At 40.1% G+C, this 16,247-nt stretch overlaps 1 protein-coding gene across 1 annotated transcript; it reads left to right on the top strand.

The window, feature by feature from the left end:
* The first annotated feature begins 1,776 nt into the window (after nt 1–1,776).
* Nucleotides 1,777–15,839, top strand: pou1f1 (POU class 1 homeobox 1). The gene is made up of 6 exons (XM_061236028.1): nt 1,777–1,918; nt 5,978–6,127; nt 9,802–10,047; nt 10,967–11,131; nt 12,055–12,115; nt 13,686–15,839. Exons 1-6 carry the CDS (start codon nt 1,777–1,779, stop codon nt 13,897–13,899), a joined length of 978 nt encoding a protein of 325 aa, XP_061092012.1. The 3' UTR covers nt 13,900–15,839.
* The last annotated feature ends 408 nt before the right edge of the window (nt 15,840–16,247 follow it).

Genomic DNA, 16,247 nt, shown 5'->3' with positions numbered 1-16,247 from the left:
ACCGAGGCACACATCAAATCATTCGCACATCGATTTATTGAGCCGTTTCAGAGCGTTTTTGTAAAGCAGTTTCATGGAACTGAAAAATTGAAGGTTAAGGCTTGATGGCTGTTTAGCTGTGCTGAAATGTATTCATTATTGCCGAGAAACAAAAATTAGTATGTGTTAAGCATGAAAATAAGTGTTTTTTTAATTCTCAATTTATTGCTCAACTTGAAAGTACAATAGGAGTTTTATGATGTTGTGCTGGTTTAGCTACTTTAGCTGTCGTACTGCTTTTAATTTACTGACTGAGAATGTCTTTCTTGAATGCTCTGCATTACCCCAGAGACGTGTGTAATTTGTAATCTAATGTATTGGATAAAATGTTATAAAAGACAGGAGATAATTCTTCCTGTTCACATTTTCAATGGTTAAAAATGACTTTTTCAGGTGATCACCTGCTTGATCACCTGCTATCTCTTTGTCAATTATTCACGTAAACAAGAACAATACAGCCAGCGCAATGCACAAAAATTAGCCATAATGAACGTTTAAGACGCTTCTTTTTGACAATCGCACAACTACGCTGGAAATAATACCAGCCACATCTCATATAATCCTATTCAGCCAGATGGTTCAGTGTTGCTGACCACCCTTGTAAATCCTTGACAAACACCGACGCAAAATAAATGCACGGTCCATTGTCACTAAAGGCCACAATTACATTTTTATACAAACAACTGTTTACCCTGCAGCTATTTGGTTATTAGTAGGAAGAATAGCCAGTGCTTAGGCTTATCTGATCGTCACAGAAGTAACATTTTCCATTTCTGTTGCCAAGAACAATATACCAGCTGAATTTAAAATCTTGGTGCATGTCCATTCACAACTAGATGAAAAGGCTAAATTGAGTTGTTCATGCTTAATCGACAGCGATATAAATGAGCATTGAAATTTTTTTTGCTGATTTGCTGATATGCTTAACATATGGAAGAGTGAGCATCTTATTAAAGTCTTCCATTTTCATGAGAATAAGAAGAAGTACTACAAGAAAAAAAATTATAATCAGTGTTAATAACTGTTATGCTAATTTGTCCATTTGCTTGAAGGAATAATTATTATTCATCAAAAAGCCATTTGAATTAATTCTTCCCTCAGATTCAATTTATTGCATACCTTTTGAGTAGAATTGCATTAATATATGGATGACCTGAGAAATAGCCGATTATGGATGAGGAAAAATTTTCTTAAAGAAGTTTGATTGCTCAATTAAGATGCTGAGGGCAAATTTTGAACATTTGAAACTAAGAAACATGATCAACTTCTACAGCATTTATGTGTATGTATACAAACACACACACACACACACACACACATGCACGTGCACACTCACACACATACACACACACACACACACACACATAGGTAGTGTCTGATTTCACCTTTTCTCCTAATTTTCAGAGCTTTGGGTTTTGTCTAGAGGGAGGGAGGGGCTCTGACACCACAGTGGACAAACAGAGAGAGAGAGAGAGACAGAGAGAGAGAGAGAGAGAGACAGAGAGACATAGAGACAGAGAGAGAGAGAGAGAGAGAGAGAGAGAGAGAGAGAGTGAGAGAGAGAGATCATTATTAACATGAATGAGCCGGGCCTAAGAAGCTGGTATAAATATCTGCACGCCACCACAAGTGGCAGACAGGTGGGCTCACTAGCGAGTCCACACGGCCCACCCAGAGCTCAGTCCAGGTGACCCCCCGCCCCCACCCCACCCCCACTTCCACACTTCCACCGAGGGAATGACGTGTCAGACCTTCTCCAGCACTGACTCTTTCACCACCCTGGCGGGCGACTCCTCCACCCTTCCCCTGCTGATGCACCACCCAGGGGCCGGGGACTGCCTGCCCGTCTCCTCCCACGCCGCCAACATGGTGTCCGCAGGTAAGCCTAACTCCCCCGCGCCTCCTACGGTACGTTCGTACGCTCGGTTAGTCGTCAGATTCTCCCGTCGAGAGCCAGCTACAAAAGCGCCCGGCGAAGAGGTTATTCACGAAGCAGAAAATATGCCTCATTATCAGTGTCACAACCGAGTAGGCGTCATTATATAAAGCAGTGAATGTATGAGATATAATGTCATTCAAAACATTGTACTTTTATTTATTATACTTGCATTTATATCCAGATGCCCTGTAAATGTGGATATAAATTTTGTATTGCGTTAAAATTATTCAGGAATTCATTTTATATCACCTTTTGTTCTTTTAATTTGTATGTGTATTTTTGTTGTATGTGTGTTTTTTTTTTTTTTTTGTTCTTGGTTTAGATTGAATGACTGCTACTGTGTGTGCATGTTGGAGATTTATTTTAAAAAAGGTTTTTCAAAGGTTTTTGCCATGTTTTAACCTAAATAGCGGTGTTGGATTAACATTGCTACTGCTCCTATCTCATTTGAAATGTGATTCCAGTAAAGAGAAACAAGCCCTTTACAACCTGACTGTTCAGGCAGAATCAAAATGCCACTCAACTTGCTATGCCAGGCACCCTGCTGTAATTTCATGCATTTATTTATTTGTTTATTTATCTGGCACTTTGGTAAGATGCATTTGGCTATGGGTCTATTTAGAGCACAGAATTTGGCAGTCTTGTTGTAGGAAATGTGCCTGTTGAGGCCTACCTCCTAGCCACAGTCTCATACCAGCTAATTTTGAAATTTTGTATTAAAAATGTCTAATAAATAAATCTTGTGGTATGCAGACATGAAACTTTACTCACTTCACTCACCCTACTGTAACATGCATTTCTCAAAATAGCATTAACCGGTTCAATTGATTATATAGAAACATTTGCATATTCATATATACCAATAATTATTCCAGGTGAATCATTATTATTCCAATAATGACAGGTGACATTGATTGCATCAGCTTACTGTATTCAGTCATCCTTCAGATGTGATAAATGTACACTTACAAGTCTAATGACAAGTGAAATTGCAGTGCTCTGCAAATTAGTAATATGCAAATGAGTAAATAACATTAGCCATTGGTTCCCTTGATATCCAATTTGTGCATATGCCATGGACAAAACCCTGCCTATACGCTGTGAGATTATGTGCCAATAATAAATGCAGACCTTACATTTTCAGTTTCCCCCAATCATAAAATATTCTAAAATAATAACCTATGCACATTATCAAGTTGGTACGCATTAAATACATTTTGCCATACATGTTACATAGAAGTTTGAATTTTCAACGATAATGACATACAGTACAGTAAATAAACAATTTGTTCAAATTTGCAGATACAATGGCAAGTTGTCTTCATAGAAAATCATCTGTCTCTTCACTGGCCCTGTGTTATTTCTAATGGAAAAATACAAACTCAGCTAGTACTTATGTACTTTGTACAAAAGTAGTACTTCTCTAAGATGTCCAATACTGCCACATGAAATCATTGTGAGGCATCTACAGACATTGCAGTGCAATTTATAAGTGATCTGATCGTGTCTAGTGAGTGTCTTGAGATATGTTTGTGCAGCAATGACTTCCACTCAGACAGTTACAGTGGAAGGCCTGTCATCAATTTGACATTTTGATGTAAAAATTGGTAGCTTCTGAAGATTCCAGAAATGTTCATGCTAATGCTATTTCATGCTCCATGGACAAACTACTGCTTTGAAAGAACACACCCGTGTGTGTCCATTGACTGAGAAATGTAGCTGTTTTTTAATTATTATTATTGTTATTATTATTTATCATGGTCAATTTTCATTGAAAGGCTTAAGCAATACTACATTGTTTGTATCAATCCATTGTGAGGACTAGAAAAATAGTTTGCACAATCAATCATGTTTAGAGCTTCTCTGCCCTGTAGCTCATAGCGCGGTATATAAAAAAAACAGAAGAAACCCCAGGCAGATAGTTTCTTGATCTGTGAAGAAAAGAGCAGGAGGCCCTAAAACAAAATCAATGCAGAAGCTTCTATGGAACTGAAAAATAGATACAGAGAATTTAACAAAAATGTGCTTGCCATGACCTCTGTTCCGAAATGTAGCACTTCTGGTCCAGAAAGGAAAGTTACAATATACACTCACTGAACATTTTACATCTAGTTATTCATGCAATTATCTAATCAGCCAATCGTCTGGCAGCAGGGCAATGCATAAAATCATCCAAATACAGTCAGGAGCTTCAGTTAACGTTCAGAAGCCTTAATAAGTCTAATAAATACCTAATAAAGTGCTCACTGAGTGTATTTCTCTTTTTCTAAAATCTCAGGAGTCTGTTTTGGTATTGGGCCATTCCTGTCTGGATTCAGCTCGACTGAGAAATATACTACTTTCTTCCCAATAATAATACTTTTTTATATCATTTACATTACGCATTAGCATAGCAGATGGTGGTGTGATGGTTGGTGGGGGGATAAGAAGAAGAGCTCTGTGTTACAAGGCTGGTGCATGATGGGACTGTGTGGGAGATCTCAGAGTATGTGGGTGTGTGTGTGTTAGTCTGCGTACGTGCGTGTGTGCACACATTATGAGACTGTGTGGGAGATGTGTATTTGTCTGTGTGCGATGGTACATATGCAGTGTATGTTGAGAATGTGTGGGAAATATGTGTGTGTGCATGTGTGTATGTGTATGTGTGTATGCATACATGTATGTGTGCGCGTGTGTGCATACACACACATTATGAGACTGCGTGGGAGATGTTTTATTTGTGTGTGTTGAGGGAAACCTATGCGTGTGCTCATGTTTGCAAGAGTGTGTGTGTGTGAGTGAGTGTGTGTGCTTGTAAGTGTGTAGAGTGCAAGCGTGTCTGTATGTGTATGTGTGTATGTGTGTGTGTATGTATGTTTGTGCGTGTGTGTGTCTGCATGTGTGTATGTGCGCACATGTATGTGTGTGTGTCTGTATGCATGTTTGAGTGTGTGTTTGTGCATGTGCACATGTTTGTGTGTGTCTGTATGCATGTTTGTGCGTGTGTTTGTGCGTGTATGTCTGCACTTGCATGTGTGTATGTATGTATGTTTGTGTGTGTATGTATGTTTGTGTGTATATGTGTGTGTATGTATGTTTGTGCGTGTGTATGTCTGCATGTGTATGTGTGTATGAATGTATGTTTGTGTGTGTGTATATATGTGTATGTGTGTGTATGTATGTTTGTGTGTGTGTATATGTCTGCATGTGTATGTGTGTATGTATGTATGTATGTATGTTTGTGTGTGTCTGTGCATGCATGCACACACATTATGAGTCTGTGTGGGAGATGTGTATGTGTGAGTTTGTATGTATGTTTGTGTGTGTGTATGTGTGTGTATGTATGTTTGTGCGTGTGTATGTCTGCATGTGTATGTGTGTATGAATGTATGTTTGTGTGTGTGTGTGTGTGTGTGTGTGTGTGTGTATGTATGTGTGTGTGTGTCTGTGCATGCATGTGCACACATTATGAGTCTGTGTGGGAGATGTGTATGTGTGAGTTTGTATGTATGTTTGTGTGTGTGTATGTGTGTGTATGTATGTTTGTGCGTGTGTATGTCTGCATGTGTATGTGTGTATGAATGTATGTTTGTGTGTGTGTGTGTGTGTGTGTGTGTGTGTCTGTGCATGCATGCACACACATTATGAGTCTGTGTGGGAGATGTGTATGTGTGAGTTTGTATGTATGTTTGTGTGTGTGTATGTGTGTGTATGTATGTTTGTGCGTGTGTATGTCTGCATGTGTATGTGTGTATGAATGTATGTTTGTGTGTGTGTGTGTGTGTGTGTGTGTGTATGTATGTGTGTGTGTGTCTGTGCATGCATGTGCACACATTATGAGTCTGTGTGGGAGATGTGTATATGTGTGTGTATGTTTGTGTGTGTGTGTATGTGTGTGTGTATGTATGTATGTTTGTGTGTCTGTGCATGCATGTGCACACATTATGAGTCTGTGTGGGAGATGTGTATGTGTGTGTGAGGTGGTGGTGCATCACTATATCATGTTGTCTGCTCTTGCAGTGCCCTCAGGCCTGTCCCTGGTACAGTCATCCAAGCGCTCCCACATGCACCTGTCCACCTCTGCCCTCAGCAATGCCTCAGCCAGCCTGCACTACCCCGTGCCTCCCTGTCACTATGGCAACCAGCAGACTACCTACGGCATGATGGCAGGTGAGCCGAGCTGAACGGGGCTGTAGCTACATGAACTGCTGAGTCAGTAACATACGTCCCCTATATATTTATTTCATCCATACAGCAACACTTGTGTATATATGAGTCTAACAGGGACTATATGTACCCTATTTTATTTTTTTATCTGTTTAAAAATGAAATAATTCTGACACTTTTATCCAAAGCAACACACTGACTAAGGAGGGGACATTCCCCCCCCCCCCGGAGCAACGTGAGGTTAAGGGCCTTGCTCAAGGGCGCAACAGCTGTCCAGACCCTAACTTGGCTATGCCAGGGATTGAACCACTAACTTTTGGGGTCCCAGTCATGTACCTTAGCCACTAGGCTACAGGTTGCATTTTCTTTTAGTTGAAAGTCTTGTGTTATAGTATGATTGTATACTGCATATTTTGCTATGCTAGTAGGGCAGTTTTCTTTTGCAGTAATGACCTGGGGATTCAAAGTCAGTAGGGAATGTATGTGTCAGTCAGATGTAAGGGGAAGGATAACTTCTGTTGGAGGTCAGATGCAAAGAGTATGTTTTTGTGGAGATTTAACCAAAATATCAGGTTAGTAATAATCTTTTGAAAACTTGTCCCTCCTTAACACTTTCAGGAAGGTAGCCGATGGCAGGGTTGGGCTCAAAACCCCTTCATTTCAGGAAATCAATTGAAATTCAGTTTACAAACTGAAAAATGACCATAATTGTCTGAGTATTTTAAAATTAATTCATTGAATTTAAATAAATAATAAATAATAAATGAAATGACCCCAAATGTGGTCCGTGACAATGATGGAGTTTTGTTTTCTCCCAAAGCTCAGGAAATGCTCTCCGCCAGCATATCCCAGACTCGCATCCTACAGACCTGCAGTGTCCCACACCCAAATATGGTCAACGGAGCAAACTCCCTCCAAGGTAGGCACTTAAACAAAGACATAACATGACTCTAAGCTCCCTGTTTTACATCCTGCATTGGTTATATTGCATCTGCAACAATTCAGCAAGACCTAAACTGCAGTCATTTAATTTCATCAATAAGCCAAGGAAGGCAAAATGAAAATGGAACACACTGCAATATATTCCGGGTTTGATTTTGGATTGCAGAGCTCTGCCCAAGAGCGTACACCCAAATTTTGCCACTTAGACAGATGTAAGTGCTTAAGTCAATTGGGGATTTGACAATACACAAAATGTCTGATTTATTAAACTGACTATCGGGTTACTGGAATGGAGGCTCCAGAAATGTTTGAGCACAGAAGGATCCAGATATTTACCACGTCCATAAGCCTAGACATATGGACCATCGGGTAAGCAAAGTTGTTTAATATTTTTTTGCTGCATTCATGTAACATGAAAAAATAACCTTAACCTAACCAATTATAAAGTGTTTAGTGAGTGCAAAAAAAAAAAGAATCCAATAAGGCTACCTCACTCAGACTTTGCAGTGGAGGCATTGCAGCGTTAACCCCATGCTCTGTGTGCCTCTATAGCTGAATGGGGTAAACGGAGAGTATTATATCAGTCTGAAATGAGTGAGTCACTGCGGCCCTCAGTTGTTTCTGTATTCACACTCGGCATAGACGACTGCTGATGTGTGAAAAGGCGAAGCACGGCAGACGATGTAGGAGTTTAAAGGTTATTTTATTTATTTAGCTATCGCTTTACACATACTGTATAAAGGTAAATTCACTTGCTTCCTTTCCAGCCGAAGTCTGTCTCTTTCAGACAGACTTCCCACACGTATTAGCGACTCCTACATCGCAGAGTTGATAAATGCAGATTCCAGTTTGCAGGGCATTTGCTTTTAATCAGTAATGGCAATGGAGGCTAAAAAAGCCAATTTAGTTTAGTGACAAATTAAGCGCAATCCTAGTATTTAAGAAGAATTTCTGAGATTTTTTTGAGAATTTGAGAAGTTTTCAATACAAGTGTAATGCCTTGAGTCCTAAAGAGTGGGCTGAAATTTCTCCACAGCAAAGTGAAACACTGATATGAACTTACAAGAAGTAGTATTGCAATTATTACTTCCTGCAGGTATTTGATATGCAATAATTGAGGAAGGGAGCAAATACATTTTCACAGCACTGTCTAAACATCCAAATATATTTGCATATTATAAGTACTGTAATTAACAGAAATTAACTATATTTTGGTTATGATTTCATTTCTAGTTATATATTGGGGCTCCTTCAAATTTACTGAACATATCCCATGAAAAAATATAATAACAGGGTGCTGTTTTGTGAAGAATATTATTTGAGTTGTATTTTATGCTTGATTGTATTGGATGTGTTTTGGTAATTTCCTCAAATTACCATCTAGAAAAACGTTTTAAACCGTTCCTTGCATATGTGGATTAGGTGAATGATCTGCGGTATCCACTTTTTGTTGTAATGCTGCCCTCTAATGTTAGGTAGAGGGAAAGCGCATGAGTATAAATAACATTCCCGAGGTCGTATGAACATTAGCACCTCTTGTATTACAACTTCGCATCGGCGGATAGTACAGTTTCTCCTGCAGAGGGGGGAAATCAGTGAATTCACAGCCAGTAATTTGTGTGAAATAACTGCCCTATCATAACTGCCAATCAGAGGCTTGGCCACTAAAATTTTGTGAGCTGAAAATTAGAAGGTTCTGTCTGCGTTCTCAGAGTTTTGAGACATTGAGCTTCAAAGATGCCAAAGTGAATAGGCTCAGAGCAGATACAACTTTTACATTTTGCATTTTTTCATACATTTTTGGATAAAACGAGATGTATTTAGTGCCCCATAAACAATATATTTATGACACAAACTCTTTTTTAAAATGTCCCATATGAACCATATAATTATCAGCTCACAATTTACAATGCAGTGTAAACAATTAAACATTGTTAATTAGGCTTGAAATTCAAACAGATATGCTTTTAAGATTATTGTAATTCAGCATTTCAGCCCTCTTAAAATGATTGTCCTGTGGCTGAGAAAAATTATTATTGCTGTAAACTCTTTATGAACACCCACTATGGGTTATAAAACAAAGGTTGCTATAGCTGTTATGGTAATTCCATTACACTATGGATCTAATGAATAGAAAATGTAGCTATTTAGGAAAATACAAACAGTAATTGCAGTGATCACTCTTTTGCCAGGAATGGGTAAATAAGAAAGCCTGAACTCAATACTGGAATAAGCTAAATATGATATTATGCCATCAAGATAATATAGCCCCTGCATTGCAGCCTGAACGGTGCACTCGTTTTTGGCTGCCTGCCTTGTTATTTTTTCAACTCTGAGTTCCGTGTCTCCATTTGCTGTCATGGAAACTCAGTTGAACCTAATTGCTCTGAGCCCCTCTCTTGTTTGGGAGAGTGCTCCTGCACTCTGAACTCTCTACATGCTAACATCAAGAAAATATAAAGGACACAAAATTGACATCGGTACATTCTGCAACATAGAGCATATTATTTGTATTGTGACCATGTGCCGCTGTAGTTTGAAGCTCTTTCTAAAGCAACTGTGTCACTAAAACTCTCGCTCTCTCTCTCTCTCCCTCCCTCCCTCTCCCTCTCCCTTTCCTTTCCTTTCCTTTCGATTTGTGGAAGTTGATGGGTTCCTGTGCCTTGTGCTGTCTTGTTGTAGTGTAGCAATAAAGGTGTGTTAAAACTCTCCCTCTTTCTCTCCCTCTCTTGCAGGTGGGCTGGGGCCGTGCCTGTACAAGTTTCCGGAACACAGCCTGGGGGCCAGTTCCTGCGCCCTGGGCCACAGCTTCCCCCCGCTGCCCCCGGCTGTTCTGACAGAGGAGCACACTGTGGGGGACTTCAAACAGGAGCTGCGCAGGAAGAGCCGCCCCCCCGAGGACCCCCCGGACATGGACTCGCCCCAGATCCGCGAGCTGGAGAAGTTCGCCAACGACTTCAAACTGCGCAGGATCAAATTGGGTGGGTTTCCCCTCTGGGTGACTCCTAGGGTTGTAAAAAACGAACGGCCAGCACTCACAGGATAGATAATTTTATGTGTTTTTAATAGCGGTGCTGTTGTGTACACTGCCATTCCATGATTAAAGGTAATACTTTCTCGCATCCCCATACGGGACAAACATTTAATGGTAAAGGGAGAATTACATGCAAGACCAAATTTATTGTTTATTTGCTGAAATGTCCTTGCGGATTGTGTTGCATTACAAAGTAATTTTTTAGAACACAAAAGCAACATTAGGTGTAAGGATGTAAAATCTCCAGTGGTCAGACATTTTAATATGATGGGACATGACATTTGCACTATAAGGTTCCAAGATCTTAAGGTAGTCAAGAGCCCCGAAAGGGGGAGGTTATAGTGAAAAATTACTCTTCTGGATATGCAACCAAGTATAAAAAAATGACAATTTCATCTATGATTATGTTAATTTATCCAATCATTTTTGAGCCCCAATTTCAACCAAAAATGATATGGCCTCTACGGCATGCTCATTCTTGTATATTTGGGGGCAGCCTACAACATAGCGACTAAGTTGCTTGACTGGGTTGGAGAAGGTTGGTGGTTCAAATGCCAGTGTAACCACAATAAGATCTGTGAAGCTGTGGGCCCTTGAGCAAGGCTCTTAACCCCACACTGCTCAAGGGGGGATTTGCCCCGGCTTAGTCAAATTAACTGTAAGTCACTCTGGATAAAAGTGTAAGCTAAATAGCCCATGTAAATTGACATTTTTTTTTGTACTTAGAATGACACACATTAAACTCAAAAGCCAAAACAAAACTGTCACATTTCTGTGTTAGTCCCTAACATTTGGATATTTATTTGAAGTTTCTTGGGTAATAACGGCATGACTGAGTATGATTAATATAGCGCTGTGATTGACAGGATACACTCAGACCAATGTGGGTGAGGCCCTGGCAGCAGTGCACGGGTCCGAGTTCAGTCAGACGACCATCTGCCGCTTTGAGAACCTGCAGCTCAGCTTCAAGAACGCGTGCAAGCTCAAGTCCATCCTGGCCAAGTGGCTGGAGGAAGCCGAACAGGCCGGGGGTGAGTGACAGAGAGGGAGGGAGGGGATGAGAGATAGAGAGGGTACTCATGAAAATAGCTTATTTTTCTTTCTTCCTTTCCATGCGCACTTGCTCCTAGCTCCACCCACCTATTCTGGGTGAGTCAAGGAAAGGAGGCGAGAAAAGGACAAGAAGATGTGGGAATTGAGAAAATGTGAATTTGGAAAATGGAATGTTCTTGCTCCTTCAAACATGGGTTTGAAGGCATGTCAGTTACAGATGTGGAAGATGCGTGGCAGATGGGGAAAGGTGGCTCCATAGTTCGATCATTTATATGCCACGGATACAAAAATAACTTCTGCAAAGAATGTGCTCATTTTTCCCTGCTCAAGAAATCTTTGGAAGACGCATAGCTCACCAAGGAACATTTAACGAATTGGAATGGTGCTTTCTGTGTCAGCAAAGAACATGGAGCACAGGAAGGATTGGAATGAGCCCCTAGTTTATTGGGTCTGACTCAAGTGTTTATCTTTTGGGGAAAACAAATACAACAAATGCTACAGCCCTTCAGGACTGGGGTTCATTGGGTTACACACTCATTTTAACACAGATATAAAGACACTTTCAACACTAATGTGTCACAACTACTGCTCAAAAACTAGAAAGGGGAATTTGCAGTGTTAATTCACAGAGACTGATAAAGGGTGCTTACACAACAGCTGTTAAAAATCCAATTCGCACAGAGTAAATACCTTGCAACAAATGCCAAGAAATGGGGGAACTTGAAATGTTTCTAAGCATTAGTGGTGAACAAATAGAATAGGTCAGTGGAAGTTGAATCAATATTTCCAAGAATGGAAGTATGTCTAACCAAACCAAACCAATGGTTTGTTATTTTAGTTTGAATTGGAAGCTTGGACGGATCAAGGAAAGGGTAAAAACTTGTGTCCTTGCACTCCACAGCCTTGTTTAATGAAAGAATCGGCATCAATGAGAGGAAGAGGAAGAGAAGAACAACCATCAGGTAAGTGCTCTCTGCCTCTGTACCAAACCTGACCTCAAAATCCAGCTGCATAACCTCACAAAAGAGAAAGACAGTTGAAAGGACAAGAGAAAGAGGAAAAGGTTCATAGAGATAATTAGCTAGCTAGGGAGAGGGTGAGCTGAATAAACATATTGACAGCTACACCGCTAGTTCTGTCAAATTAGATGACAAAGCTCTTTGGATTTACCATGTTGGGCAATTGAGACGGGTGCGTGGGGGGTTTGGACCCAAAATGCAGGACTCAGAAACAATGCCCCGTCAGGGCTTTATTCAGGGAATATCCAGAGAGCGTTGTCAAAAAACAAGCAATGTTCATACACAAAAATATCCAGCCAGAAAACCAAAGTGCAGTAACGAGGGAGAAGGCAGTCTCGTCATCGGTACACCATGCGGGAAGTCCGGTAGCCAGGAAAGCTGTCAGCGGGGCAGAAGTACAGGCGGATGGTAGGCAGGCTCAATGATGGCGCAAGAGTCAAGACCGAAGTCTGCTCCGCAGGGCAAAAGCACAAAAACAGCAGGCAAAGTCATGGTACAGGCAGGCGATGGTCAACAAAACAGAAGTCAATAAACAATGGTCAAAAAAAACCCCAGGCTTGGATCGTAACGGGTAGAAAATGGCTTGGTTTAAGCGCTCAAACAAATGCACTGACAAACAGGAGGCGAACAATTCCACACAGACATGACATGAAACTGAGCTTTTATGCAGGTGTAGACAGGTGTAGACAATTGGCTTGAGAGCAGCAAGAGAATGGAAATCAGGTGTGGAGGATTGACAAGTTAACGAGGTAATTAGTAATTGGTAGTAATAAACCTATCCTGCCCTAGCATTAGTAAATTAGTAAATGACATGCACAAGAAACGTAAGGCAACATGAACACATGATTAGTATGTTAGTATTACCCAATCCTGATCTAGCATTAGTAGATTTAGTAAATAGACAAGGGAAATTGAAACAATTAGGGTGTGAGTGACAGAAAGGGAGAGAGAGAAAGCAGGAATGCAAGGTTTGCAGAAAGACACAAAAAAGTGTATGCTAAATCAATGAACAGTACAACATAACATGGAACATAAATTGTGACATAACATTTGCAAAACAATGACAATAAACTATATAACATGACATGGCAAGACTGAGAAATAAATGGTAACAAGAACTAAACATGAAACATAACATGACATGACAATGAAACATAACAAGAAATAAAACATAAAAACATGGCGAGGCTAGACTAACATAATATGTGACATGACAATAACGTAACTAAGACAATGACTAAACATAAAACGACATGACAAACATGAAACGTGACAGCAGTATTGCTTTGCTGCCACAATATATATCTTCAGTTCTGTGTGCCAGATTAGCTGTGCTGACTCTGTTTACATGACTCGTACAACAAGTCTGGACTACTCGTTGTTCCTACCTAACCCTCATGACCAGTTGGGCTAATTAATTAACTTAGAGCAGAAGCCGAAGTCCCTAAACACACAAACCCTCATCGTGCACCTCTGCAGTAATGTGTAATCTAAAGTCCCCTCTGCTCCTCAGCCTGGGAGCTAAGGAGGCCCTGGAGAGGAACTTCATGGAGAAGAGCAAGCCATCATCGCAGGAGATTGTGCGCATGGCGGAGGGGCTGCACCTGGAGAAGGAGGTGGTGCGGGTGTGGTTCTGTAACCGCAGGCAGAGGGAAAAGAGGGTAAAAACCAGCCTGCACCACAGCTCCTTTCACCACCTGGCCAAGGACAGCGCCACCTGCAGGTAGACCTCCACGAGAGTGTATAGTCATCTTTTTAAATTAAACGTCCTTTTCATGAAGAAATTGCATTTCACGTCTTCTGGAGGACTGTTATATGTATGTTTCTGGGTGTCATCCCAATACCAGGGCTTAATTATTTAATTAGCTCTATCATTTATGTGAACTTACATTTTTGTGTTAAGGTCACGGATGAGAACTGACTGGTCTTGTGTAAAATGTTTTTCTTCTCTCTTATTGATATACACTCACTGAGCACTTTATTAGGAACACCTGTAGACCTACTTATTTATGCGATTATCTCATCAGCCAATCGTGTGGCAGTGCAATGCATAAAATCATGCAGATATGGGTTAGGAGCTTCAGTTAATATTCACATCAACCATCAGAATGTGGAAAAAATGTGATCTAATTTTGACTGTGGCATGATTGGTTGGTTCCAGACGGGCTGGTTTGAGTATTTGTGTAACTGCTAATCTCCTGGGATTTTCATGCTCAACAGTTTCACTCAGAAAGGTGCAAAAACAAAAAAAACATCCAGTGAGCGGCAGTTCTACGGACAGAAACGCCTTGTTAATGAGAGAGGTGCGAGAAGAAGGTCGAAGCTGACAGGAAGGTGACAGTAACGCAAATAACCATGCACTACAACAGTAGTATGCAGAAGAGCATCTCTAAACACACAACACAACAAACCTCTAAGTGGATAGGTTACAGCAAAAAAAATAATCCTAATAAATACCTAATATAGTGCTCACTGAGTGTATGCAGTTAATTGAGGCAAGGAAATTGCCATGGTAATTTGTGGTTTCTGGAAGTCCAGAAACACACGGTGCCTGACTTAACATGAACAGTACTGTATCTCATATGAAATCATTATTTAATCTGACTGCAGTCATAGGAAGTGAATAGAATACATTTATTTTTCATGGCATGCATATCTGTTTATGATATGTTCTGAAGGTGATAAATTGGACCTCAACAGACATTAAACATATTGAGAACAAGTAACTGCTTGTTGCAATTTAGAGGTTGTAATTATGAAAGAAAACCAGCATATACTGTACAGAGGGACACCAGGACCAAACCTCTAACATTGACCACATGGATCGCTCATGATCAATGATGTCCCTTGTCTCTCAGAACACAACATAACGGCACCAGGAACCTGACTTGTTCAACATATTCAGATAAAATGCATGGGTAAATTATGTAATTGTCCTGGATTCAAATACTTTTCTATGCTTTACACTGCTTGTCTGGTGTATTGGAACCAATGAAACACTCTCAAGTAGCACAAAACCGGCCTTAATCGCACATGGCAAGATCAATCCAGCACAGAAAAATATTTGAATCCGAACAATTACATGATTGACTCAGCCTTAACAGATTACAAGGGAAGACCTACTGCAGGAATTTAGCACGCATTCCTCCCTGGATTTCCATCGATTCTGTAAGTGTGTATCTGGTTGTGTTCAAATTTATAGTAATATATTTTACAGGAAAGTTGTTTTTGTAATGGACAGTGTAAAGTATTTTTGACGTTTTCCAAAGTTTTTTTCTTTTTCGAAAATTGTACTATTTTCTCTTTAAATCAGTTTCCAAGTGCCTTTAAAATGTACTTTCATCGATTTTTCTATCTTGTGCACTGTAATTCCATTAGGACCATGCCAATGTAAAATGCATTAGATTAAATTATTTCTCAGGGTCACTGCCAAAGAAAGAATGAATGAAACAACAAAGGTTCCTCTATAATACCTAAGACTAGTAATACCTAAGAATGAATTGCCCTTGCTTGTTGTTTAAAGGCAGAAGTGTACTTGTTCATGTGTAAAGAGAAGTATTAATGTGTATGTTTTTAAATGCATTTTGTAGCATGTCTGTTTTCCTTAATTGTGTGTATTAAGTGTAGTGTTTGGACTGCAATGAATAAAGGCAAGGGGGTGTCAAAATACACTTAATGACTCAAGGTGTACACTCAAAATGAACAAGCCAAGCTCATTATGCTAAGCACATGGTCCAATTGTAACCTTGTGAAGATGGCAAATGTGTACAATCAAGCAATGCTCTGGGGTCTGAGGTCACGTAAGGGTCATCACACGGGACATTGTTATAGCGGCTTGCTAAAGAAATCAGGGATTAAAAAGTTATAAGTATATGGAGATATCACTCAGTGAGTCAAATGTCAATCATTAACCCTGATTAGGGTCTCACTAGATCACCCTATGTACAAAAATCCATATGCAGGCCATTTTGTGGAGTTTTGCCCTCTGAATGTATCATCACTGCATTGTCATGTACACACAGCCTGCAGTTTAAGGGTTTTGTGTCCAAGATCCAGAGGCTCTTGGCAAAATCCA

The sequence above is a fragment of the Conger conger genome, chromosome 3, assembly GCF_963514075.1.
Source record: "Conger conger chromosome 3, fConCon1.1, whole genome shotgun sequence".
NCBI classification, from domain to species: Eukaryota; Metazoa; Chordata; class Actinopteri; order Anguilliformes; family Congridae; genus Conger; species Conger conger.
The sequence above is the reverse complement of the archived record's forward strand: the minus strand, read 5'-3'. Positions and strand labels throughout refer to the sequence as shown.